Genomic DNA, 26,261 nt, shown 5'->3' on the forward strand with positions numbered 1-26,261 from the left:
TTTTTACACCATTTCATGTAACTTGCTTATATATGTCCTCTTTTACTTGTATTAAGTTAATGATTTTGTAAAATATTATATTTGCATTTTGATGTAAAATGTTCAATTGCTTTTTGGTGATCAGTTGCTCTGGGTTTAAAACAGTTAACATTTTAAAAACACGGAATACTATGTGCTCATAAACTGTATGTTTTTATTAAACTCTCTTTTTAAAGATACAGAAAGTAATAGTTTGCTGTTTATATTTTGCAGATCTTAGGTGATTTGTCGGCAGTGCACAGGTTGTGATGGCATAGCAGAATGCCTCAAGTGGAATCTTAAGGTTATCCAAGCATGGATGAAAGTAGACCCCGTTTCTGCAGTCATTAACTCATCCTGTTAATTACAGAGAGGCACAATATATGAAGACAAAAAAATCCATATTCAATCATGATCTGTTCCGTCTGCAAGTTACCTGAATTTTAAACAGATATATATCATACGCATTTATTATAACATTGATTTTATTTTTTTTCCCCATGTTGATCATCCGTTACCAATCTGCAATTTACTGAAGTTTTTTTACTTTCTTTTTACTGAAACACATGCACGAATAAGTATGACAACTTGATCTAAAAGTGTTCCAGAACTTGCATTTATATAAACACTTAATGGGCTCCCAGCCACATTCCTTCAACAAAAACAAGACTAATCTAATGAAGGGACTGTAAATTTCTGTTTAGAATGTGTTATGTTATTTATTATAATCATATAATCTAGTATCTCAAATGGAAAATTATTAACGCATAATGTGTAAATCCGAGCAGCAGAAGGACACCTTACAAAATTACACACAGCATAGTTTAATTAGTTTCTTTCAACATGGAGCTTGTATGTCACATTGAAATGCTGAAAAGTTATTACTCAGATTGCTACACCTTGTGATACATAGAATACTCTTCTAAGCATTTTGGGGTACACGTGGCCCTAGTCACCGAGTGATCAGGCAGTTATTCTCACTCTGGCAGTCTATCCTGGTGAATTGCCTTTCCATATCCAATTAGCAATATTGTCCGAGGTGGCAAATGTGGCCTACAGTTGTGCCACAAGATGTCTCCTTTTTGCTTCCATAGCGGCAGGTTGCCTGTGTTGTGTTTTTTTAAGTTGATACATTTGCGTTTTCTTGCATATTGTGGAAACACAGGATGTTTGGGGCTTGCCAAATCCTAAACAGACTTCTTAATCTTACCTCGCTTGGCAACCTGGTGTAATCCAGTCATCAGTATGTCACGTTTGCTCTTGAAGACTAGACTAGTATGCCAAACACCTTTCTTTCTTTACAGCATCAACTAGTAATGGAAATAGTGGCAACTTGTGCGAAGTACCACTTTTAACATAGTTGTATGGGCACTTTTGACTACCCCTACTTGCATTTTGATGCACATGAATGTAATCTTAAACATGCTTTCTTGGCACCATTGATGTCACAGAAAGTACAGAAGTACTTGCTCTCAACTGTTAACTTTTCTGTGCATTTTTGATTACCTCTTTACTCTTCTTTTGCTCATATTAAGGACAGCTAAGAATTGTAACGTTCCTTTGGAAAAGGGCATGTATGTTTGTGCTTAAGTCACCTAACTACTTTGTTGCACCTTAGGCATGAGAATCTGGTCCTCTTTTTGATGGCATCCAATCCATCACTGAATTTGGTGGTGGTCGTTACCACCAGAAAGAGATCTCTCAAACAGACTGTAGTTTTTATAGTTTTCCTTTGGAATAGAATGGAATAGAAGTATTGATTGGTTAGATAGGACAAAGGCAGCTTCAGTCCAATTGATAATCAGAGCTGTACACAATATGACTTCAAGAGGTGAAAACGAAAAACAGAACCTAGAACATTTTTGCAAAAGTGTAGTTTAATTCTGTTGTTACTTTGGCGAGTTCGTAATGGTGAGTCGCATTTGGTTAGGGTTAGTTCCAGAGTTCAGAGTAGTTCTGCGCAATGAAACTCAGTTTGCCTAGCATCACTTTTCTTTTCTTTTCCCCACAGCACTCCATTTCATGGGGGAGACAGATGGGACTCACTCCGTGTTATTGGAAGTAGGCAAACGTTATGTAAATAGGCTCAGTTCAAGCTGCAAAAAGATTATCTTTATGACAGCGGTTCTTGGATTGGCTTCAATGGCCCTGGTCCTCATTTGGTCATTAAGTTGGAATAATATTTACTTGACATGTGGCACTAAGGGGGAATCCATAACCATGCCACTTCCCTCATCATGCGATTTGATTCTGGAGGTTTTATAATTCTGTCACTTGCCGATAGATGCTGAGCGCATGAAAAGTTTAAACAAAACTAGGACAGCAACTATGTAGCAAAATAGTAAAGATGCATTTGATTTTCATTTATTGCTACCTCTTTTAATGCATTTTGTGCTCGGTAATCAGGGATCATTTTTCAAACCAAGGATAGATGCTGTTCAGACAAGACGTACCATATTCTGTTACCAAAATGCGGCTAGCCACCTCACAGTACGATTGATGTAGTAGTACCTGAAAAGTATACACACTCCTCACAGATCTGTTGGACAACTCTTCACTGGGGAAAGGCAGTTATTTATTAAGTTCATTCGGTCTAGAAATCTAGTCCATTTAAGATAGTAATAACAATCATACTTAAAAAAAGGAATGTGATAAAAACATAGTAACAATATAAAACCAATAGACGTCAAAACATTGTAACAATAAGAACAACAGGACAAGCATTTCATCATATATATAAATACAATAAGATAAAACATAAATAGATATAATAAAAAAGGGGACAGAGCTAAAAACTAAAATGTAGAACTTTTTGTCTGGAGGACCAGTGTGCACAACCAGAAGACAAAAACGACTGAAAATAGTCTAATTGGACTAAAAAGAAACATTATCAGAGTACCAATCAAAAAAAAAAAAAAAACAACAGGAAAACTATATGGGAAGGCTATATAAGCTTGTGCAGTCTTGGTAGTCATAAAAAAGGCAACAAATTCATAATGGAAATTTCCTACTAAAAGCAAAACAAAAAGGATAAAAAGAAAAGATAAAAATCCTTCTAAAGACTAGTATAGAAATGACTCAGGAGCCTTTGGGTGCAATGAACTTGCGACGGATGTACCAGGCCTCCGATAAGTATTTGGTAACTGGAATGGCAACCCTGGGGAAAGGCAGTTAGGCTGCCTCTTGACAGTGCATTGGCGTCTTCTTCACGTACTGCTGTCTCGATTGTGATGTAAGAAGTGAGCTAACTAAGATGGCTACGACCAGTGGAAGTTATTTATTTTCACTATCATTGCTGGACTGAGAATAGGTTAATAGGACCTCTATGTGCAACTACACGTAACACTAGTATATTATTTAGAGTCTGGCATACTGGTCTTAAAGTCAGAATGATCTCAAAAGCTTGTGAATTTATGAATTATACAGATAATAATAATGATGATCATGATGTCGGGTTACTAAATTATTCCTTCTTAAAATAGTTACCCCTTGGTGGTGTTTCAGAAGAACCCAATAGCATTTTACTGTTGGGTGAGCCACCTACAAGAATGAAAACCATAAACTCATAAATCTATTTTGCATTCATTTTGAAAATAAATCTTGACATTTATATTTGTATCTCTGAATTTCTTATGAAGAAAGTAACCAGTTTATCTTCATTGTTCAAAAGGCCAGTCTGAGTCTCCATCTCTCACAAGATGGGGTACATCTGTCTGACTGAGCATGGTTTTGCCAAATGACCTACTACAGCCATTTCACTTCAGCTTTCATAAAGCATAGCTTCCTACATATTTTCCAACTTTCAATCCTGAGGGCATTATGCCACTTGGGAAATTAAAAGAAAAAGTATAAAATGACTCCTGATGTTTATTTTAAATAAAATACCAATGTTTAATGAATTGCAAATCATCCCTACTTATATGCGAGTAAAAATGTAGAATTTGTGCAGAGCAGAAATTCAGAACAATTGTCTGCACTAGTTTTTATAAAAGATTTCCTGAATCTTAGGGCCGAATCCTCAATCCACAGGTTTCTTTCAGCTAGTACTCCGATGCCAAAGTGCTCATCATGAAAGAAATACTTGACAGCTAGAAGTTTAGATGTAAACTTTTAGCTGTAAAAAGCACTAGTGTTCCTCTCTGTTTTATATTGTATTGCTTTGTTGTTTTGAGTATTGTTCTGGAGAGATGGACAAGACCTCCAGAAACTGTCTACTTTTATAGTAAATTTAGATGTAAACAACTGTATTTTTATGAGTTGAGCCATATTTCTTGGTGGGATAGCCTTTTAAGAATGGATTCTAAACAATGTGGATAATCTTGCGTAAATGGCCTCAATATATGATGTCATCTGATGAAATACATTGAGAAACATATCCATGGTTCGCAACTAGGACATATTTGTAGGTTTTTAAGTACAGTGTAATAACCTAATGTTAGCCTATAGTGTTATCTTCATTAGGAATTTATGTGGTTAGGAGTGCAAAGTTGAGGCATTTTCTTTTAAGGAGAGGAGTGTACAACCAATTACTGGAATTAGGGTGCCATGTTGGATTTCTTTTCCTGTTGCCAACAGCCAGAAAGTAAGTGTAATGTTCAGTTATAAAGCGTTTTCAATATTTTTTCTGTAGGGGTTGCAGCACACTGGAAAAAAAAAACGCAATGCTGATGATTGCCACCCTGTCTCAGATGTTGGTGCTAGCAACTAAAGACAGTTTATGTTGCTGTGCTTGGGTATTTTAAAAATGTAATGCCATATTAATCCACACAGTGTTCTTGATCACCTGTTATTGTCCATATAATTGTATCAAAGGGTATATTTGCACGGGCAAGCATTTCAGCATGTGGATACAGATCTCACCCACACAAACTCTTGGTTCTTCATCTAAGATAAAGATAATGATAATTTTGAACAGTACCAACTGTTTAGAAGCAACACACCTGTAGTATTGCATGTTAGGAGTCCTTAATAAATTGATATTATTTATATTCTTTACACGTGTGCTCACCTCTTACTAAGCCAGAGTCTGCTTGTATCTAGGCTTTCCTTGCAAAGGTTTATCTTATTTAAAGATAAATAGAATTCATTGTTTAAAGTGAAACAAGCCAACCTTAAATTACAAGCCTTACATAGTAATCTTGCAGCTAGGCATAACTGCTTCACAACTAGTTGATAGATTCTCTTGTCTGTAGCCTGGAAATAAAGCTTTATTCTGAGAGATGTGGTTGTGTCAAAATCTGAGGCTGGACGCCTTTACATGTACTGTTGAATGCCTCACCTATCCACTTGCTATATGGTACTTACCTGCACCCAGACCTGGTGCTTTTCATTGTTTGTCCGAACCATGAACTATCTAATCTGCAGTATACTTTATTGGGTGCCTTTTTACTACCTTCACTTACTTATTCCCTAGAAATGTATTTCTGAACTCATTTTTATAGGCAACAAAATATGTAAATATTTGTTTGTAGTTTAACTCTGTCTACCTTATGTTGTATTTCTCACATGTAAGCAGTGCACCAGTAGCAGGAAGCAATTTTCTGCAGCCTACCAACATCATCTGTTCAATAGATGCTCGTGAGATCTTACCCATTCGTTGCTCTTGGATTTTACAAGCAAGCTGGCTTCTGTCAGATGAAAGTCATGGTGCCATCTTGGAGTACTGCTAGACAACCACTTGGGCCACCCCTTGTATTTTTTAAAAGCAAGATTCTTCTCCTAGAGAAAGTGCTTCTCTTGGCTAGGTAGTTCCTTTGTAACCTTTTTAAAATTCAGTTGCCATAATCTGACTCCTCCTTTCAGTACAACTATCTGTTACAAAGTGGTTGGGAAGGTGGAAAAGTATAGGACAAGAGAGGAAAGTATCCTTCATGATGATCCCAGTCTTTTGTTTCTTGCTCTTTTTGCCTCACAGTCAACCTATTGTCCACTAGAGCATATGCTGTACATGAAGTGATGGAGAAAACATGTGAGGGGTGTAATGGCAGTGGGAGCCCCAAATTCATTGAATCGATTTCAGCATCTTTTGAATGAGCCAACTTCTGCCCTTCTGGCAGCAGTAAAACTTCCCATGTAAATGATGGACAGCCAGACCTTAACAGACTAGAGTATATTCTTCCATTTTTCCTTTGCCTCTCTAATGCTGAGCGAAAGGGTGCTGATGTACAAAGTGTATCATATACATTTGTGCATAATTTCCTCCTTTTGCCTTGTCAGAATTCTGGTCATGGCAACATTTCTTTCTTGACGTAATGCCATTAATTGTTGACTGTCAAGTGTATGTCATCAAAAAATAAATCAAAAAGTTAAGTTCTTCCATGCACTGGGAATGTAGATTGAGTGAACTTGATTAGTTGGCATTACACTCTTTTGACAAAGAACAATACTGCAGAGCTTGAAGATAATGTTATGACTAGTAGAATATCAAGCTTGTTACGTTTTGGGGGGGGGGGGGGCGGCTTACTATAAGGTAGTTGGTATTGGTGTCAACAATAGGAGTGCCAAGCACAGGCAAGATGTATGGAGAGTTGATGCCAAACAAAGAACATTGTGTAAAGGATACCGTAAACCAGTTATATATCTCTCACATTTGACCTTTTCTAATTCAAAATAGGAAAGCTGCTCCTGCTGAGATTCAAGATCGTGTCATGTATGAAATTCCCAGCACAAAGGCCAAAGTCAAATTTGCACAAAACAATTTACTTAGATGTACACTGTGGCAGGTTTACGCCTGACTCTCATAATATACACTCCAATTTACATAATGCATTGCAATAGCTGTACTAGAAGAGTGAGCTCAGAGGAGCTGCTGTTTTATATAGTATTGTATCTTCAATTTAGTGTATGTCAAACGTTCTGCTGCATATCACTCATTAGTTTTAGCAAGACATTTTTATAATAAACCTGCAGGGCTATAAATGGCAAGGCTAAAGACGAGCTGTACTGCATTCATATCAGTTGCCAGCCTGTGGCCATTGCCTAACAGTTACCAGTTGCGGTGTCTAGTTGTGCGGTACGTACTTTGTACCCTCTTTCCCACCAACATTTAAATGGATAGACAATATTTGCATTTATTTGAAAATTGTTGCATGATTATTCAGATGAGGAGCAGGCATGCGTTTGTATCCTCTTACTCTCCAAATGTGGACCTTTATGGTTGTATTGACGAATCTTTCCATAACCCCCCAAGCACAATCAATGACTCTATTCCTCCTCATATGCAAATTACTGATACCACTGAAATTGTTAATATGTTCATATTGCAAATGATAGACAAGATGACTAAATTTGCTGGAAAGCGTTGATATTCCGAACTCAAACCGGTGTTTTAACAGCAAAGAGGCTAATAGTGATGAAACACCTCAGGGTACTGGCTGCATTTTGTTTCAAATACATACTTCTTCTCAGGACTCAATGTACAATTCACATGAGCAGCAACTCAAAGGAAGCACAGCGTGACAAAAGGTGCTATTCTTATATCAAACCCTGCAAACAGGCAGCAGAATATTTGTTTTGCTATGTGTCGCACATATAATTTCTACACTGCTGAATTCTTGACATTCATGTATAGGAAGCTATAAACTCGTTCAAATCATTGAAGGAGTTTGTTTCGAGCCCATAACATGAGTAATATAGTAGAATGAAGATTTCATTAAAAACAATGTTACCTAGTGCACTATTGAAGTTTGCAATTTATCAGCAGGCAAAATGTGTGCTTTTTGTTTGTTTTCCTTAATGGGGTGTGACAATTTGAAATCTAAAATTGAACTAAAAGTGTCACCCTAGAAAAAATGTATTGTAAAAAGTGAAGTTTGTAATACTTCAGGAAAAAAATGGACAAACATGTACTTTTGTGAGTGTTGCTGTCTTAGAATTTATTTCCATAAGCAATGTTTTTCTTAAAACAAAAAAAAATGTTTCATAGTAATTCACAAAGTAAAAATCATGTTGTACTCTTCCTGTATGGTCTCATTTATTTTGATGTATGGTGCTCAATGGCAAACGGTGAAAATACTCTAAATAAAATATTTCCAGTCCTCTTTCCCAGTAAGAGTGATGCAACGTGAGAATTCTAGACCATAAAACAAAGCTTTGTTCTAGATCTTTATAAATTAGAACGATACCTGTAATCGTACTTTGTAAAGTTCAAGGGGCTCAAGTAGTAGCTGTTGGTGGTGATCTTTGCAGGCAAAGAAGTATGAAATGTTAGTATAGATTAGTTCTTCCTAACAATATGTGCATCTCTGAAAGTTCCACATTTGCCAGAGTTTGCAAGATTGTCAGGATATCTATATGGGATAAATGTGTGCCCACTTCGCTATTCCTACTAAAGACTTTGAAATATTTGTCATCTTTCCCAGTCCGTGGCTTAGTTCTTCTGTTCTGGTTTCATATGTTTTGCTTAGCGACCTGGATTAGCTATTTAATATTGCTAGATATTCAGTGGCCACTAATCCTGGATTTGCTGTAGCAGTCATAAAATGCAACATGCCCAAGACACTTGATTCTTTCTGCTTGCGCACATTTGAAGTCTCAAAGGGTTTATTAAGAAAATAAAAATTAAGTCTGTAAATAACAGATTGTTAGCTAGTGTGTCCCACCCGCAAACTGAGTTAGAGCAAAGGCAAAACACAAATTCACAGTTATACACATACACAGTTCTGCAATGGAAAACATGTACTAGCGTCCAGCAAAGGGAGCATAGGGATGTCCGAAGATTAACTTCACCTGAAAAGATGACAGCATTCAGATTGCAACAAGCATGTAGGTATGTCAGCAGACCATGCTAATCATCATTTTCTCATCTCAGAAGTCAAGTGAGAAAAAGAGGTTTGAAAAGTCAGAGACCTGCACTTTTAGGGATTTCAACGCACAAGCAGAAAAACGTGACTGAATCCAGTTGCAGCTCTGCTAGTGGAAAACACATTACCTACTCACGGTCGCCTGTAGACTCAACTGCAGCCCGAACTGCTGGATGTAATTACTGCACACTTGGCAGACAGGTAGCTCTTGGTCCAGAAAGCACGCTGTTTGTTGTTTAATGTAAATCCGCTCAGTAGTTTTTGAGATATTAAAGGAAAAAGAAATGTGTATTTCTGGGTGGAGCCTAAGTACAGATCTCACGATGAGATATGATTGACTGTCAGCACTTCAACCAGGAAGTGCTGGCAGCCATCTTGGGACCAATATACTGTACATGATAGCACCCCATTGAAATGCATTGTAGTGGCTGGCAGGTTTCGAGAGTCACAAAAAGGAGACTGTATAAAGGGTGATAACCAGACCTGCCAACCTGAAAATAAATGTTGCCATGCGAGATGGGGGGGGGCATTGCCTTTGGGGGGGGGGGCTTTATGTTAAGGTCTGTCTGCGCCCATTGACCTTCCCCCTCAAATAATACAAACAAACACAAAGGTTGCTTGGGTTGCAGCTGATGTCTCAGGGTGTTTTCAAACTTCTCAATGGACTTCGCTGCTTACAGCCTCCAAAGAGGAGCTGGAAATCCACACTGTACGGTGGTTTTCAGCTCACCTTGCTTGCCACATTGTGATTTTGGCTCCTCACCAGGTGACCATGTGAAGAGAGCCAAAATAGTGTGACACAGTGGCACCGTGTGAGTAGGCAGGTCTGTGCAACAAATTTTAGTTACAATATAAATAATTTGTTGATGGTACCATACTAATTTTCGGAATTGTGGTCTGTTCTCATAGAGGTTATGGAAGGTGCTTCAGAAGCTGAAATGAGAGCATTATTTCTGTATATTAACACTCTTTCTCAGCCATACAAGAATGAAGTCTGACATTCTCAGTAAAACATGAGCAGCCGGTCAGTTGATCACCTTGTGTTCTACTACAGCCTCCCAGAGTGTTCTAAAGAACAACTAAAGTGCTAGCAGTCTTATTTATGACAAAAGTGTGGCACACCTGAAGCTCTTGATTGAATCAAACTGGTAAAAATTAGAAAGGAACAAAGCGTGGGGATTCATTTTGTCATAGAAATTATGGTTGGTGCTGTAGAAGAAAAATTAGGACACTTTAAGTGAGTTCTTAGATATCTTCCTTTTCGGTTTCATCACAAAATTCTGACATGCAGACTGAAACATGCACTTTCAACACCAGGAGCAGACTGCCAACGAACTCCCTGGTGATCAACCGCTTTACTGCAATGTTCTAATGAGCAACCAGAGTGCTACCATTCTGAGTTTATGCCAACAGTGTGACGCATCTGAATGCCATCTTGATGGAATCGAAGTCGAAAACTGAAAGCATTTTCTACTGAGATTACTGCAGTAAATGAAGGAATTGGGGAGCTTCATAACAAATAAGTCTCCCAAGATGGCCACTAGAGAAAAAAGAGCCCAAATGTAGCACAAATATCACCCAAGTGCAGTCCAGGATTAGCCTAATGATAGAAGTGTGCAAAACACTTAATTTATTTGTTTTTTTTGGCAGTTTTATATAGCACAGGTTTGACCTGAAGGTATTGGAGTGCTTTACATGAGCATCAGTTGCATTGCACAAGGATACATTTATTTTATTTTTGGGCATGGGGGGATTAAGTGATTTGTCCAGAGTCGCAGGATTTCGAGCTGATGCCGAAAGTCAAACCTGGTTCCCCAGTTGCAAAGTCTGCAGCTCTAGCCGAAATGCCACATCCTGTCTGCTAAATGAAACAAATAATCAAGTGATCAACTCGATAAACAAAGATAGCAAATAATTTAAAAGTGCTTTGTCACTATTTGAGAACTGGACAATATGTCCTCATTTTAGTTATTTAGAGCACTAACCATAATTTCTATGGAAATAAGACTAATTTTTATAATTTCGAAAGGAAATGCTTTAGGTATTACAGTAATGTTTACATCAAGGTGACATCAGACATGCCACACTGTTGTAATAAATATAGAATGTTAGCAATCTACTTGTTCATTAGAATACTGAGGGAAGGCAGCAGTCAGCGACACAGACTTGGATAATTGAGGGCAGGGAGGAGGGTGAAGAGGCAACCAGCTTAGCAGGCAGGAAGGACAGTGGCAGCACAACGGACCATGGAGGCCACAGGGGGTGGGGACAGGGGCAACAAACCAACCATGCAGGACAGATGAGAGGCTGTGGCAATATAAGAGATAATTGAGGGCAGAAGGAAGAGGCAATGGCAGGACAACCATACATGTGTTAGCGCGTCTGACCTTAATATTTTTCTACGTTATATTTTCTACACAATTCCATTATTCATAATACACTCATTAATAATGTTTATTAAAATACCTGTGCTAGCAATCCCTCCTCTGATGACTAAATGTCATCACACAAACTACCACCCACGATTTTTTTGCATCAGCTAATATTCTGTCAATTTGATCCCTTCATACTTTTATTCCCTTTTTTAAATTTTCCCTGTACAATTTTTCCTTTTCTTTTCTCCCCCCTCTGATTATTCTTTAACCTTTTCAATTTAAGGGGGAGGGTTGGTGCTACTGATCGAAGAGCCAGGTCTTGAGGTGCTTCCTGAAGGTTGGGAGGTCCTGTGTCAGGCGTAGGTTGACGGGCAGGGAGTTCCAGGTTTTGGTGGCAAGGTGGGAAAAGCATCTGCCGCCGGTTGTGGTCTGGTGGATGCGGGGGACCGCAGATATAAGATATATATCGGGAATCGCAGGGTCCTGTCCATTCAACATAAACGTCTATTTACTCAAACAAAAACACATGCTTACATTCACTTGTTCCCACAAATAAAGTGTCAAGTGCGTGATTTAGGCCTATATACACAATGGTTCCCTACGTGTTGCGCATCTAAAGCTAATTTCCCTTGCATTTTAATTGCACTATAAGCATAATCATTCCTGTAAGTCCTTTTCTCTAAGCCTTTTTCTAACTTCTCCTTCAGTGCCTTTCTCCTGTCATCTGTGTGATCCAAGAAGCTTTTCTCTAAAGGTGTAAGCAAGCATGTCAGATTATTCCTGTGCACATAAGCTGTGCCAAACATCAATGTAGGTTCAAAGAAACCTCTAGCTATTACTATGACCTTATCTGTAGCTACTCTACTCGAATACCTAATTATAGTGACAAACGAAAACACAACATCATAGTTTGAATAAAAGTACTGAATGTACTTCTGGTTATAACATCTTGTTAATAGCAGACTACAACTTAGTCCATATGTTGAAGGCAAGCTATGATATGTAACTCCTTCCTCAACTGATGAAGGAATCTGCGTACACACAACAATTCCTCGCATCCATTTTCTCAACATACTCACTCAACAAGCGATAAAAAACATTAGAAGAAAGTTCTCCTTGCACATTAGTATCAGTATGCGAATACTTCTTGTCTAGCCTAAACCTCTCTATTGCTGTTAGTGCAGTAATTGTCTCAAAAGCAGAAGTCTGGTTGGCTTTGCTCTTATCAAGAACAAACATACCCACAATCAACACCACAAACAGTATCCCACACATAATCACCAAACCAATACTTGTATATTTACAGCGCCTAGTATTTTTACTCTGCTGGCTAATGTTGGTCATCCTATCTGTAAAGAATCAGAAAGCAGAAGAAAATTTTGAAAAACTGCAGCATAAATCAAAAACCCACAACTCTTCTTTCAGCAGTTAATAGCTTCAGTCCCAGGATCCCTTGTCAAAATCGGTAAGCAGCTTGCCAAAATCAGGTTTCAAAAGTCAAATCAGGTTATCAATGTCTCTTCTGGTTACTTTCAACAGTCTCTTTCCAAAAAAAAACTCAGATTGTTTCAACAGTTCAGCTCATCAGCTTCCTTCAAGTGCCAAAATACTGACCCGGAATGTCTATCAAAACAAAAAGACAAAAACTCTTTCTGCCATTCACTTGTAGTTGCATACGCCCATTCAGGACCTGTGTATCTTCGACTTGCTGTTCTCTTTCTTTTCAACTATCACCATTCAATTCTCCTTCACCTAGATCTTCTCTCCTTGTTGTATCTAGTTCTGCCTCGATTGCTGTCTCAACAGCCACTTCCTTTTCTCTTTCTATTTGCGACTCCGCCCACTTATCTCCATTCAGTGGACCTTTTGTCAGTGTTCTCTTCAGAGTCTAATTTGAATCTCCTTCTTGTTCTGCGGTGTTTTCTCTTGATGGACCGGCAATCGGTTTGGGAGGAGTCAGATCACAGTGGCTTTGATCCACCTCAACTCCTTTCCCCTCTGGGTCAGGCAATTACTCTGTTTGTGTCTCAAGATCATCTGCTTCTGGGAAACCCCCCTCTGACTAGGCTTTCCTGCTGTCTCAATTTAGATAGGCTCTCTGTCACCCTCCTCTAATTACTGTTGCTGTCTGGCTACTAGCTCCCAAATCACTAATACCTCAAACTGTGCTGGTCTCGGAAGGGGCTTCGATTCATATAGCTCCATCCTTAAATGCTCCAAAACCCTCAAATTGAACATCCCATTTGTAGGAAATGCTAAGTTCCCATCCTTCTCTGTTGCTTTACCCCATTGCTTTAGCCAAAGACATAGCGCAAAACCCTTTTCTTCCATTACATTGTAAGCTGGTGTATTTTCTAGGGGTGTATCCTCGCCTATACTCGTAATATACGTATCTCCCCTTAAGGCATTCTTTAAGGCTTTGAACAATTTCATCTTTTCGATCTTTTGGCTATTCAAAATCAAATCAGGAAGTGACTTTTAATCCCAGAATTCCTTTCACGTATTTTTTAACCAATTGCCTCTCACAGATGGCTGCCAATCCGTGTGCAACCCATCTGTCTAACCAACCTATCCCAGCGTGGCTCCAATGACGTCACACTCGCACGTAGTGCGGCTGACAAAGTCTTGCGGCTTGTCCTCCCAAACTCTGATTCACACAAACTAATGCAAAAATTGCAAGCACTAATCAAAAAACAAATATGCTGGTTCACTACAGGAAAGGTATCACAATCGCTTCAGAAACCTTACGGATTTTTCACTGATGACTCTCACTCTGACAGCTACTCCTTCTTTCTCTGTCTCCCAGATCTGCAAGTAAAATTCAACCTGCAAATTTTACTCTCAACTGATCAGTGGGTCTGTCCTGGTGCACATAGGACTCGCCAAATCTCATTCGAAATGTTCTTTCACTCACTTTGACTCACACTCAGACTTGTCGACCACGCCTGATCACCCTACTAAACCAGACCGATTACAACATAAAACCCAAGTGTCTCATACACTGATCAATATACTCCAGAGTCTTAGACCACACAGGGTCCATACATCAACAACCATGTGGACAATTTTTGAGCACAAAGCGCTACACACATGAAGTTCGACTACACTCCTTCTACAACTTCATTTGGAGTACGCAAACTCCCTAAACCCTCACAAACCTCCCAATTCACATTCAATTTTGCATAAGCTGTGCAAGTGCAACCTACCCCATTCACACTATCACTAGAACGCCGAGAACATCCTCAAACAACCATTAGCAAGATCCAGGATTCTGGCAAAGTCATTTCTGGATTTAGGGAAACATTTTCTCTCCAATTTGCATCATTGAAAAATAAAATTCAAATCTCAATAATAATGAACCTTCACCTCTGTTACTATCTCTGGTCATCTATGATGGGCTCTTAAGGAGACAAAGCTTCACCTCTCTTTACCAACACTGTTAACACTTGTTATTCTGTACCGGACGACTATGATAAGCTCTTAAGGAAACTAACCATTACCTCTGATACCATCTCTGTCAGCGCAGCTGACCTTAATAAATAAGCTTACAAGGGGCCGGGAATAGGTCGATGAATCTTTTGATTTGCAATTAAGGTGTTCTTACCATAACTCCAGTACATGAAAATCAATAACCAATACATAATATCAATAATCAGCATAATCAATAACATTAATAATCAATAGTCCGTAATTGTCACACACCATGACCTTTCAGTTATGAATAACCACACCTTTTAATAAAAGTTAGAATGTTTATTTCCCTATATTAACAATGCTAAGCTCATGTAGATTAATCTACAAATCAAATGAAACACATACAGAAACAATACTGGCTGTCCAAAGCAGCGGAAAAAACATAATCTAATCAAAGCTTGAACTACAACACGTTCTAAGGTTATAGTGCAAATTAATAGCAAAGTCAACTGCATCGGAGAGATTACATACATTCGAGTTCGGCAGATAAATTCATCCTGCATTATTCCCTATTAGCAGAATTTCATTAGTGAGGATCCTTAACTAACATCAGGTTAGCATCAGCATTTTGGGCTTCATGCAAAACAATGTAGTAACACCAATTTAGAATAACATCTAACTATAGCTCTATCAAAACAGTGCAGTTGGTACCTAGAAAGAAAAAGCAAATATGCTTAATAATCAATATTGTAAGTCATAATACCTATCCTAAGGGTGGAGCAGCAAGCAGTCAGTCTTTGTCATCCGGACATCGGTTGATCAGCAAGGCATAAGGATTCAGCATCAAAGTTCAGAAAATGCAAAGTCTATAAGCGATAAAGTGAAGCACATCGCACAAGAAATATTGACCTTGTGGCCAGTAAGAAAATGGGCAAAGACAGTATGGCAAATGCTGGTTCCTCCTTAGTGCGGTTTTGTTAAATCAAAACCACTAAAACTGTTCCCAAATCTCTATTGGTCAATTAATCGCATGTCCAATAAAACTAAAACTCCAAATCTATGAATTCTTCTAATGCTCCGTTCACATGTCGTTGATTGGTTGTCCTGCAATGTCCTTATCATCCAGCTTGTCGGATAACAATATTGTTGCAGCTTCTACTCCAGTTAGTAGCTCCATTATTCTCCTCCTGAGAAAGTCAGTCTCAAACAGTTTACCCCCAAAATGTTACATTAGTAAAAACAGCATCTTCTAGCAGTTGTATCTCGTGAGAAATGTTCTCAGCTATCAGCACACTTAAACAATGCAATGGAAAATCACAGTCTAACTCTCTAGGACAGCCATTTATTAAATGTTAAGAAATACAGCTTTGACACGAGGCCTAGCAAGTAGACCAAGACCTTCGCTAAGTTAAGGCCTGCAATTAATAAAGCTAATACATAATGCATAAACTTTAATATGACATATTACTACATTAGTCAAACATATATTCAACATTTCACAATAATTATTAGTAAGTACACTTTGTGAACATTGGCGGCCACTCATCGTGATCACATTATCAAATGTGTGCACTATTTTTCTACGTTATTATATTTTCTACACAAATCTATGATTCATAATACATGAACACTCATTAATAATTTTTATTAAAACACCTGCGTTAACACATGTCAACAGACCTGGTTCAGGTAGGAGACTCCCGGTGTTTTAAGCCCAAAGGGGCTTAATTGTACTGGTCTCCTGCCTAAAATATCCTTTTTCAGGTACGTCTATGGGGAAAATCAATTCCCCAAGCTTTTTTTTTTCTTCCAAAAATCTCCCTCTTACCAAGTTCAAAATGTTGCCAAGTGTAGTACATTGGATCATGAAGGGCAGGAGGAATGTGGTAAGGACATGTCCTCTGATAACAGAGGCAGGTGGGAGATGGGCAAGGGCGCCAGACTGTCCTTACAGCACAAGCATCAGGGGTTGCAGCAGCACAATAGACCACACAAGGTAAGTGGGACGACAGTGCAGCACAACAGACCATGAAAGCAATTGGGAGGGGACAGTATCCGGCACATTGCCAACAGAGAGCAGAGGGGAAAGAGGCAAGGGCAGCAAGCTGACCATAGCAGACAGACAGGAGGGACAGTTGAGACATATAATGGACCAGTAAGGGCAGGAGGGAGGGGGCAGGGTCCTGCACATGTAAAACGGAGGGCAGGGCAGGAGCAGCAAGCTGACCATGAAGGGCAGACAGGATGAAGCACAACACACCATGAAGGGCGACAGTGACACTATAATTGCATACACATAGACAACAGAGGGAAGGGGGGTCAGGGCAGCAAGCTGTCCTCACAGGGCAGGTGGGAAAGGCTGTGGTAGCACAGAAGACAATGCATGGAAAGCGGGAGAGTTAGTGGCAGCACAACAGCCATGGTGGGCAAGAGGTCAGGGGGCATGGACAAAGGACCATGGAGGACAGAAGGGAGGAGTAGAGGGCTGGAGACAGACAAGAGGGGGAAGGGGATTCACAACAGACTATGCAGGGCAGGCAGGAGGAGCATCTGCAGCACAACAGAGCATGGAGTGCAGAAGGGAATTACAGCAAACTGGACCATGGAGGACAGGTGGGATGGAATAAGGACATGACACTTGGACGGTTAGGGTGGAGGTGGCAGGGACAGGCGTCAGCCATCTGACCATGCTAGGCAAGTGGGGGGGGGGCTCAACTGAAGTCTCAGAGTAGACAGGAGGGCAATGGCAGGCCAATTGAACATGGTGGGCAACAGGGAGGGGCATGCACACAGACATCGGAGGGTAGGTGGCATCAAGCTAAGCACAGAGGCTTAGCAGGAGGGCAATGATGAGGCATAGAATTTGGCAATGGAGGGCCGGGGATATCAAGCTAAATGGAGGGCAGTGGCAGCACCCTGGCTCATGTAGGGCAGGAGGGAGTGGGCTGGTGCATGGACTTGGACAATAAAGGGTAGGGAGGAGGTGGATGAGGCAGCAAGTTAACTGTTCAAGGCAGCCAGGAAGAGCAGTGACAGAATAACAGCCACACAGGGCCGTAATGAGGAAGCAGGGGCATGGACTTGGACAGTGCATGGCAAGGAGGGTTTGGAGCAGCAAGCATGGGTAGAGACAGCACAATGCCAGGCCAAGCCCTGCATCCAGATACTACCACCACTGCCAAGTATTATAATGGACATCTTACTTGATGTTAAAAAGCCCTAGAAATTCACTGAAAAAACAAAGGTTACAGGGCTGTTACAGTTAGGTTCAGAATATACATGCACAAAACCATAGAAATTCAGCTGTTATAGTTAGTTATTTCAAGTAACTATAACTCGTGTCCTATTGTAACTATAACTCACACCCTCCTCATGCACTGCTAATTACCCCACATATTACATCACTCATGACCTCTTTTATGACATAATCGATAATATCACTGTAACATTTGCAGTAAAATTATTTATGAGAAAACTGCATGGGGAGGGAGCAAGTTACAGTTACTTGAAATAACGAACTATAATAGCTGAATTTCTATAGCTTTGTGCGTGTACAATCTGAAGCTAACTAGAATGTCCCTGTAACCTTTAGTTTTTTATATATATATATATATATATATATATATATATATATATATATATATATATATATATCCACACACACACACAGTCCTCCTCCAAATTCGTGCTGTAGCGGCACAAAGTTGCATTGATCTGTGATGTACAGTGCCCAATAAAACAATCTCTATGGGTGAAGTTGTACCGTATATTTATTAAAGGTGCTCTCATGTTAAATTGGATAACAGTCGGCGCGTTTCAACATCAGACCTTCAACTGGGCCTTACAACGATTACTAATGGTAACCCATTATAATACATAGTCCTTTCTTCATATCAGTGGCCCAACCACTAGAAGGCCCCACATCATACCAACAAGATTTAAAGTGACCCATTTCAGCCTCCATTTTGACTGCAGTGGATGGTGAACACATAATTGTACCAGCAATAGCACCTTTCAATGTAATGGGAGTCAATGTTTCTAATTATCAGTATATCCTTGAATTTTAAAAGGGTTAACAAACACTAACAAAAAGGCTAACCAAAACCATACACAAAATCAGTGCATCATGAACAACAATGTTTCACCTAGTTCTTTTAGAAACGTAATGCAATTTGGAAGAGTCCAAATATGCGTAAACACTTCAAAAGTATACATCAAATTCCAAAGTGATATGTATAATGCACAAAAGCTCTGTTCATTTCAGAATCTCCCAAGTTGTTGGGTGTCCCAATAAAGCAGTACATTTAATAAAAGATTATCCCTCATGATACCTCAGCCAAAATTCATATCTCCCCAATGCTCCAACAAACTCGCACATGTTAATCATCAGGTAGTTGCAACATATGGTGCATAGCCCTATAATCAATATGCCTTGGATACTCCAGTAAAGTAATATACAAAACATTGTTCTTATAACTTGATATAAAATAGTGTGGGGGGAAAACCCACATTGTAAACAAAAAAAACCTGAGGTCAATATACCCTCAATGCTTCAATAAAGTGACACATGCTATTCATACAGAATAATGTTGTCATAAAGATCATGCCGGAAACCCTATATTGTCCATAAACAATTGATGTAGATGACGCATGGGCAAAGGTCAATAAACACTCAATGCTTCAATAAAATGACGTGCTATTCATGCAGAGTAATATTGACATAAACATGATATAAGGGGAGATTAGAGGGGAATGAGATAGCATGTGCTAATTGCAAAAAGTCAACGTTGGTAGCCTACAACCAAGGATCACTAAGCCTCCAGAGCCGTAATAAAGTGATGTTTGCAATTGATCAAATACTGTTCTCCTAAGAATTATAGCAAACATAGTACTTTAAAAATACATGACGTGCCATTCATAAAAGACAATTTTGTTATCAACATGATATAACCAGGTTAAAGTGACAATTGCAATTCACATATAGAGTAATATGCAGCAGATTGTAATCAGAAGCTGGCCTTCCCATTCAATCCTTTTTGCTAGATCTATAGATCAGAATTCTACTGCATATGTATGAGTTGTTTCCAAATAGACACATTTTATTCCACTCATTAGCTGTTTTCAAATCAGAAAATGTTATTTCACTCAGGCCACATGGTATTCGGGATTTAAATGCCCCATAAGGGCCATCTATCTTCCATCACCCCTAATTCAATCAATTCACATTCCCACACAAAGGCTCACAGCTCAAATGTAATTCCAATATCAGTGCAAATGTGAAAGTAGCCGGTGCTTTACTATCTCAAAGTGTCATATGATATTATATCTATCATGGTTCAGTTCATAAATACCACTATCCAACAGGACCTTAAAATACATGCAATTCCCTGTGGAGACATTCTAAGTAATACACCAATAATCAACCCTACTCCATTTATTCTTTATGGGTTTTCCATCCCTTACCTATTTCCGTATCCGCATCTTAAACACTTAGGGGCATATTTATACTCTGTTTGCATCATTATTTTTGATGCAAATCTGGCACAAACTTAACTCCATATTTATATTTTGGCTCCAGACATGTCTACCACCAAAATATTGGAGATAACTTTATTTTTTGCCTGCGTAAAACTACTTTGCGTCAATGAGATGCAAGGCAGGCTTTCCCAGGCAAAAAATGCCTTAAAGGCCCTAGCACCTTATTTATCTTCCCGTGCACAAATCAGGCAAGGGAGGAGGAGGGACTTAAATAATGGCGCTAAGCCTGCTTAGCGCCATTATTTTTAACGCCTGGGTATGTACAGGCGTTAGGGGACCTGTAGGCAGAGTTCCATGGTCGGAGACCATGGAAATTGTCCACAGGTGCCCTTCCCTGTCCCCAGTGACACCCCTACCCACCTCTACCCCCACCAGGAGGTCACCTACAGATGGGGGGCCCATCCAAAGGTAAGTCCGGGTGAGTATATATTTTTTTGTCCAACGCCGCTCGAGGGCTCTTACTTGGGGCCCCCTGCACAGCACTGGCCCCATTTGTCCCCTGGACATGGCCATTGGGGTGGTGGGCATGGCTCCTGTTTTTACTAAGACAGGAGCCATGTCCATGGGGCTTGTGCGCCAGAAAATGGCGCCACACTGCCTAGAGGAAATTGTTGTTGCCTCTAAATAGTGTAGCGCCTTAATTTGGTGCACAAGTCCCGGTTCCCCCTACGCCCCCCGGCCCTGTTAGCATCCTTTCCAAGGACGCTAATGGCCTTAGCGCCATTCCATAAATATGGCACCCGGCAGGCGTCTGGGTATGGCGCTAGCCGGCGCTATACTTTTTGGCGCAAACCTCCATTATAAAAAGTATAAATATGGGCGTTAAACTGTGTTTATTATCATTTTGTTGTAAAGGAGTGGGGCCACGGGGGTGCCGAGCAGTGAGGGGGAGTGCACAGTACTCCCATCTCAGAGCGCATGTGTGTTTGGCCGGCCTTCTTGGGGTGGCCAAACACACATGCGCAGTGTACTCTCTCCAGCCCTGCACTATGTTGCCGGGCTGGAGAGCAGGCACAGGCCCTCAGTCTGCCTGGCTTCCAGCCAATCCTGACGCTGCTCTGAGCAGCGTCCGGATTGGCCGCAGGGCAGGCTGGGAGCCTGTGCCTGCAGCCTGCAGCATAGGAGACAGAGGAGCAGAGCGGCGGCATGCAGGTAAGTGTTTTTTTTGTTTGTTTTTATTAATTTATTGTTAATTCCTTCTCTGCCCCTCCCCCCACGTGCCGCCCTGCCCCTTCCACACCCCGCGACTGATGATAGGTCAAGCAAAGTGAATGAGGGCCTAAGGGGCAGTGGAAAGAGAGAGGAATGTAGATTGGTAGGAGTATTAAGTGAGAGACCCACAAAATGTTATAAAATAACCAAGACACTTGAGGACTTTCAAAACCGAAAGGGAGAGAGTACATGTGCAATCTGACAGGGACTTCTAGATGCACATTCCTTACCTTAGAATTTCCCCCAGGCATCAGGCTGGATCTGGAGATTTTTCTTTGAGTAATACCCTTGTGTGTCGGTAGGTGGCGTTGGTCAATTACGCGGGCATCGTAGTCTCCGTGATGATGTTGAGAGTAGTACATAGATGCCGCCTCAGCGCAGTGATGTCAGTTATTTTCTTTCTGCACCACATGCTGATCCGGAGAGAGCTACCCTGGTCTCTTTTTGACCGATTACGACCCTTTTGTTGAGTTTTGTGTGAGTTTTTTGGTGCTTCCAGGATGTCCCAAAAGACCGGGTTCAAGCCGTACGAAGACTGTCACCGCATGATGTTGGTGACGGATCCGCATCAGGTTTGTTTGTGATGCCTGGAGCACGACCACAACCCGAAGTGGTGCTCCGAGTGCCGTGCCATGCACCAGAAGGCCTTGATGGGGCGTTCTCTCAAGCTCATGGTGGCCCGGCATTCAACTCGACGTAGGTCCCGGTCCTGCTCAAGAGGAAGGTCTCAAGAAGGTTCGCAGAGCCACCAGCACTAGTCTTCCTCCAAATTTTCGGGGACAAATAAGAAAAAGAAGACGTTATAGCTGTCCCATCACACTTCAACTTCGCCCCATCGCTCGGCTGATGCAACGCAGGAGGAGCGTCAACGCTCAAGGCCTCTGTCCTCCGAGCCTGCTTCTGGGTCTGCTCCGCGCTTCCCTGAGTTTTCAAGAGCCGGAGCGGCCCCCGCCCAACTTAGAGTTCTATGAGGCCATGTGCCTCATTTTTGGGTGGACCGGAACCGATACGGCGGCTTCGGCTCAGGCCACTGAGGTCCCCTCTGGATCAGCTCACTTATCTGCACCGATGCTGGTCACACCACTGGTGCACAGGAATTGGGCGAGGCCAGTGGACTGGACCTTTCACCAGGTGCTGGCATGCTGTCTCCTCCTGCCACGGCTACGACGGAGGGAGCGACTTATGCTATGGTGGTCAGTAGGGGGGGCCGAGGTCCTCAGCCTTGAGCTACCTACTGTAGAGATGTGGTCCAACCTCCTGACAGAGGTTCTTCAACCAGGGCCTTCCACGTCTGTGCCCCTTTTACTGTTCAATGAAGCCCTCACTGATATCCTTTTGGGTACTTGGTCCAAACACAACACAAGGGCTCCTGTGACTAGGACTATCGCAGCCTGCCATCAGCCTGCCCCAAACGACCCTAAATTTCTGTCCCAAAAAACACCCCATTCCTGAGAGTCTTGTCATCCAGGCTTCCTCTTCCTCAGGCGCATTACCTTCCGCACCCCCGGATAGGGAATCAAAAAGGCTGGAACAAATTGGGAAGAAGATATTTTCTTCCTCCAGCCTTGCGCTGCAGTCTGTGAACACTGCATGCCTTTTGGGCCGCTATACCCACTCTTTGTGGGATACGGTTGTGCACGTTCTGCTGCATATACCGGAGGAGGAGGCCCGTGCTATCGTCTCCCAAGCTGTCACCGATGGGAGAGATGCGGCAAAGTTGACGATCTGATGTGGGCTGGACGTGGCCGACTACCTGGGCAGATCGGTTGCTACGACGGTGGCCTTTAGACGCCATTCATGGTTGCGTACTTATGTTTTTTGGGGGGATGTCCAACAGTCTCTCATGGACATGCCCTTTGATGGCTCCTGTCTCTTTGGATACAAAGTGGACTCAGCCTTGGGGAGATTCAAGGGTTCCCGGGCAATGGCTCGGTCCCTTGGTCTTTCTGCTGGCACTCGCTCCCAGCAGTCCCCTTTTCGCCCCTTTTGTGGCCACGGAAGGGGCTCCCTGTCATGTTCCCCACCCAGCCACCGTGTCACCCATGCTGTTCAGCCGCTGCGTGGCCGGGAACGCAGAATCCCACGTGGGCGTGGGACAGAGAGCCAGAGGTCTACTTAGTCCACCTCTGCCTCCTTTGCAGCTTCCAAACCCTCCTAGTCTATCCCCTCACTCCGATCCAGTTGGCGGCAGGATTTGCCATCACCTGCACCACTGGGAATCTATCACTATGGATAAGTGGGTTTTGCAGATCATTCGAAAGGGCTGTTCCCTCCCTTTTGAATCTGCCCCACCGGCCATGCCTCCATCACTCAGCCAACTCCTGGGGGAATCGTTTGGCACTTCTCCCCCAGGAAATCATGGCTCTCTTGGCCAAGGGAGCTATACAGAAGGTCCCGCTGCCAGAAGCAGATTCCCGCTACTTTCTGGTGCTAAAAAAGGATAAGGGCTTGCATCCTATCCTAGACCTTCGGGACCTCAACTACTTCCTCAAGAAGGAGAAATTAAAAATGCTCACCCTGGCTCAGGTTCTGTCTGCCTTAGACCCAGGAGACTGGATGGTAGCGTTGGACTTGCAGGATGCTTATTTCCATATCTCCATCCTGCCTTCCCACAGACGTTACCTACAATTTGTGGTAGGTCACGAGCACTAGCAGTTTATCGTGCTCCCCTTCAGCCTTACCAGTGCTCTTCGGGTGTTCACGAAAGTGATGGCGGTGGTTGCAGCTCATCTGCTCAGGTTAGGGGTCTAAGTCTTCCCCTACCTCGACGACTGGCTGTTGAAGGCGGACTCACCCCAAAAAGTTGTCTCCCACATTCAGACTACGGCGAGCCTCCTGCACAAGCTGGGGTTCACTGTAAACGTGCTGAAGTCACACCTGACTCCTTCTCAGATGCTCCCTTTCATCTGAGCTGTTCTGGACACAATGCATTTTCGGGCTTATCCTCCCGAAAAGCGAGTCCAAGATATTCAGGCTATGATCCCGATCTTTCAGCCTCTGTTTTGGGTTTCAGTGAGACTGACTCTGAGGCTGCTGGCCTCATGACCTCCTGCATACTGTTAGTGAAACATGCCAGATGGCATATGTGGGCTCTGCAGTGGGACCTGAAGTTCCAGTGGGCGCAGCATCAGGGGAATCTCTCCGACATGGTCCAGATCACTGAGGGGACTGCGAAAGACCTGCAGTGGTGGCTTTCGAATCTGCATTGGCTCAATGGCAGATATCTCTCCCTTCCCCAACCAGATATATCTATAGCGACAGGTGTGTCGCTCTTGGGTTGGGGCAGCCACATGGGAGAGGCAGAGATCAGAGGCCTCTGGTCTTCGGCAGAGTCTGGGCTCCATATCAATCTTCTGGAGCTCCTGGCGATGAGGCTTGCGTCAAAAGCATTTCTTCCCGCTCTCAAAGGGAAGGTAGTGCAGGTGTTCACGGACAATACTACCGCCATGTGGCACTGCCACAAACAGGGCAGAGTAGGGTCCTGGACCCTTTGTCAGGAGGCACTACATCTCTGGACATGGCTGGGACATCAAGGCATTACCCTGGTGGTTCAACATCTGGCGGGTTCTCTCAACGACAGAGTGGACAAACTCAGCTGTCGATGCACAGCCAGTCACGAATGCCGTCTCCATACAGAGGTGGCGCAAGGTCTCTTTTAGCAGTGATGAGAGCCTTGGTTAGATCTGTTTGCATCCGCAGAGAACGCGCAATGTCATCTGTTTTGCACGTTGGAGTTTCCAAGGCGGCACTCGCTCAGAGACGCTTTTAGTCTTGAGTGGAACTCCGGCCTCCTTTCCGCCTATACCACTTCTGCCCAGAGTTCTCAAGAAGATGAGGAACGACTGGGTCCAAATCATCTTGGTGGCTCCGGACTGGGCATGGAGAGTATGGTATCCAGAGCTATTGAGTATAGCCATTGATCCTCCACTCAGACTGCCTTTTCGGGTAGATCTTCTGTCACAGCAGCAGGGGACGGTTCTCCACACGAACCTGTCCAATCTTTGCCTTCATGCGTTGCGATTGAACGGGGACAGTTGACTACTTTTGATCTTCCACCTGAAGTCTGTGATGTTATCTTAGCAGCCTTGTGTCCCTCCACCAAAACGGTATACGCCTGTTGTTGGCATAAATTGATGGCATGCTGCACCAACAAATCTGTTGATGCCCCTCTATCTGAGGTTCCTTTGTTCATTCTTTCTGTGGCCCAGCAGGGCTCTGCTTTGGGCACCCTTAAAGGGTATTTATCTCCCATTTTGGCCTTTATTAGATTACCTGATCAGCCCTCACTCTTTACATCTCCTATTGCGAGTAGATTCCTAAAGGGTCTCACCCATTTATTTCCTCCCACTCCATTAATCATGCCTCAGTGGAATCTCAATCTTGTCCTTACTTATTTAATGTGTACTTCCTTTGAGCTGATGCACAATTGTCCCTTACGGCTCCTCACCTTCAAGACTGTTTTTCTTGTTGCCATCACTTCTGCTTGCAGGGTGAGTGAGCTTCAGGGCCTTTCGTCCAAACTTACATTCTTGTCTGTGCACCCTGACAAAGTGGTGTTGCACACTAAGGCTTCCTTCCTTCCTAAGGTGGTTATGCCTTTTCATGTAGGCCAGTCCATCACCCTGCCTACTTTTTACGCACTCCCACATCTTTCCCATGAGGAGGAGAGGCTCCACCATCTGGACCCAGAAAGAGTGTTGGCGTTCATTCTTAATCGTACTAAAGACTTCGGAGTGGACAATCAACTTTTTGTCGAGTATGTGGGTGCGAAGAAAGGGAAGGCAGTGCAAATCAGTGCAGATCTTCTTTGCATCAAGATCTGCTGCGCTTTGGCCAAGAAGCAACCCCCTGAGGGCTTGCGTGCTCATTCCACCAGAGTGACTGCTGCTTCCACTGTGTTAGC

At 42.2% G+C, this 26,261-nt stretch overlaps 1 protein-coding gene across 10 annotated transcripts in view; it reads left to right on the forward strand.

The window, feature by feature from the left end:
- CUEDC1 (CUE domain containing 1) overlaps nt 1–8,059 on the forward strand; it is a 383,678-nt gene extending 375,619 nt beyond the window's left edge. For all 10 annotated transcript variants that reach the window (XM_069226613.1, XM_069226616.1, XM_069226611.1 and 7 more), the window contains one exon: nt 253–8,059. In XM_069226613.1, the coding sequence (XP_069082714.1) occupies nt 253–259 (7 nt within the window). In that variant the 3' untranslated portion in view covers nt 260–8,059. The remainder of the gene's footprint in view (nt 1–252) is intronic.
- The last annotated feature ends 18,202 nt before the right edge of the window (nt 8,060–26,261 follow it).

The sequence above is a fragment of the Pleurodeles waltl genome, chromosome 3_2 (assembly GCF_031143425.1).
Source record: "Pleurodeles waltl isolate 20211129_DDA chromosome 3_2, aPleWal1.hap1.20221129, whole genome shotgun sequence".
Classification (NCBI taxonomy): domain Eukaryota; kingdom Metazoa; phylum Chordata; class Amphibia; order Caudata; family Salamandridae; genus Pleurodeles; species Pleurodeles waltl.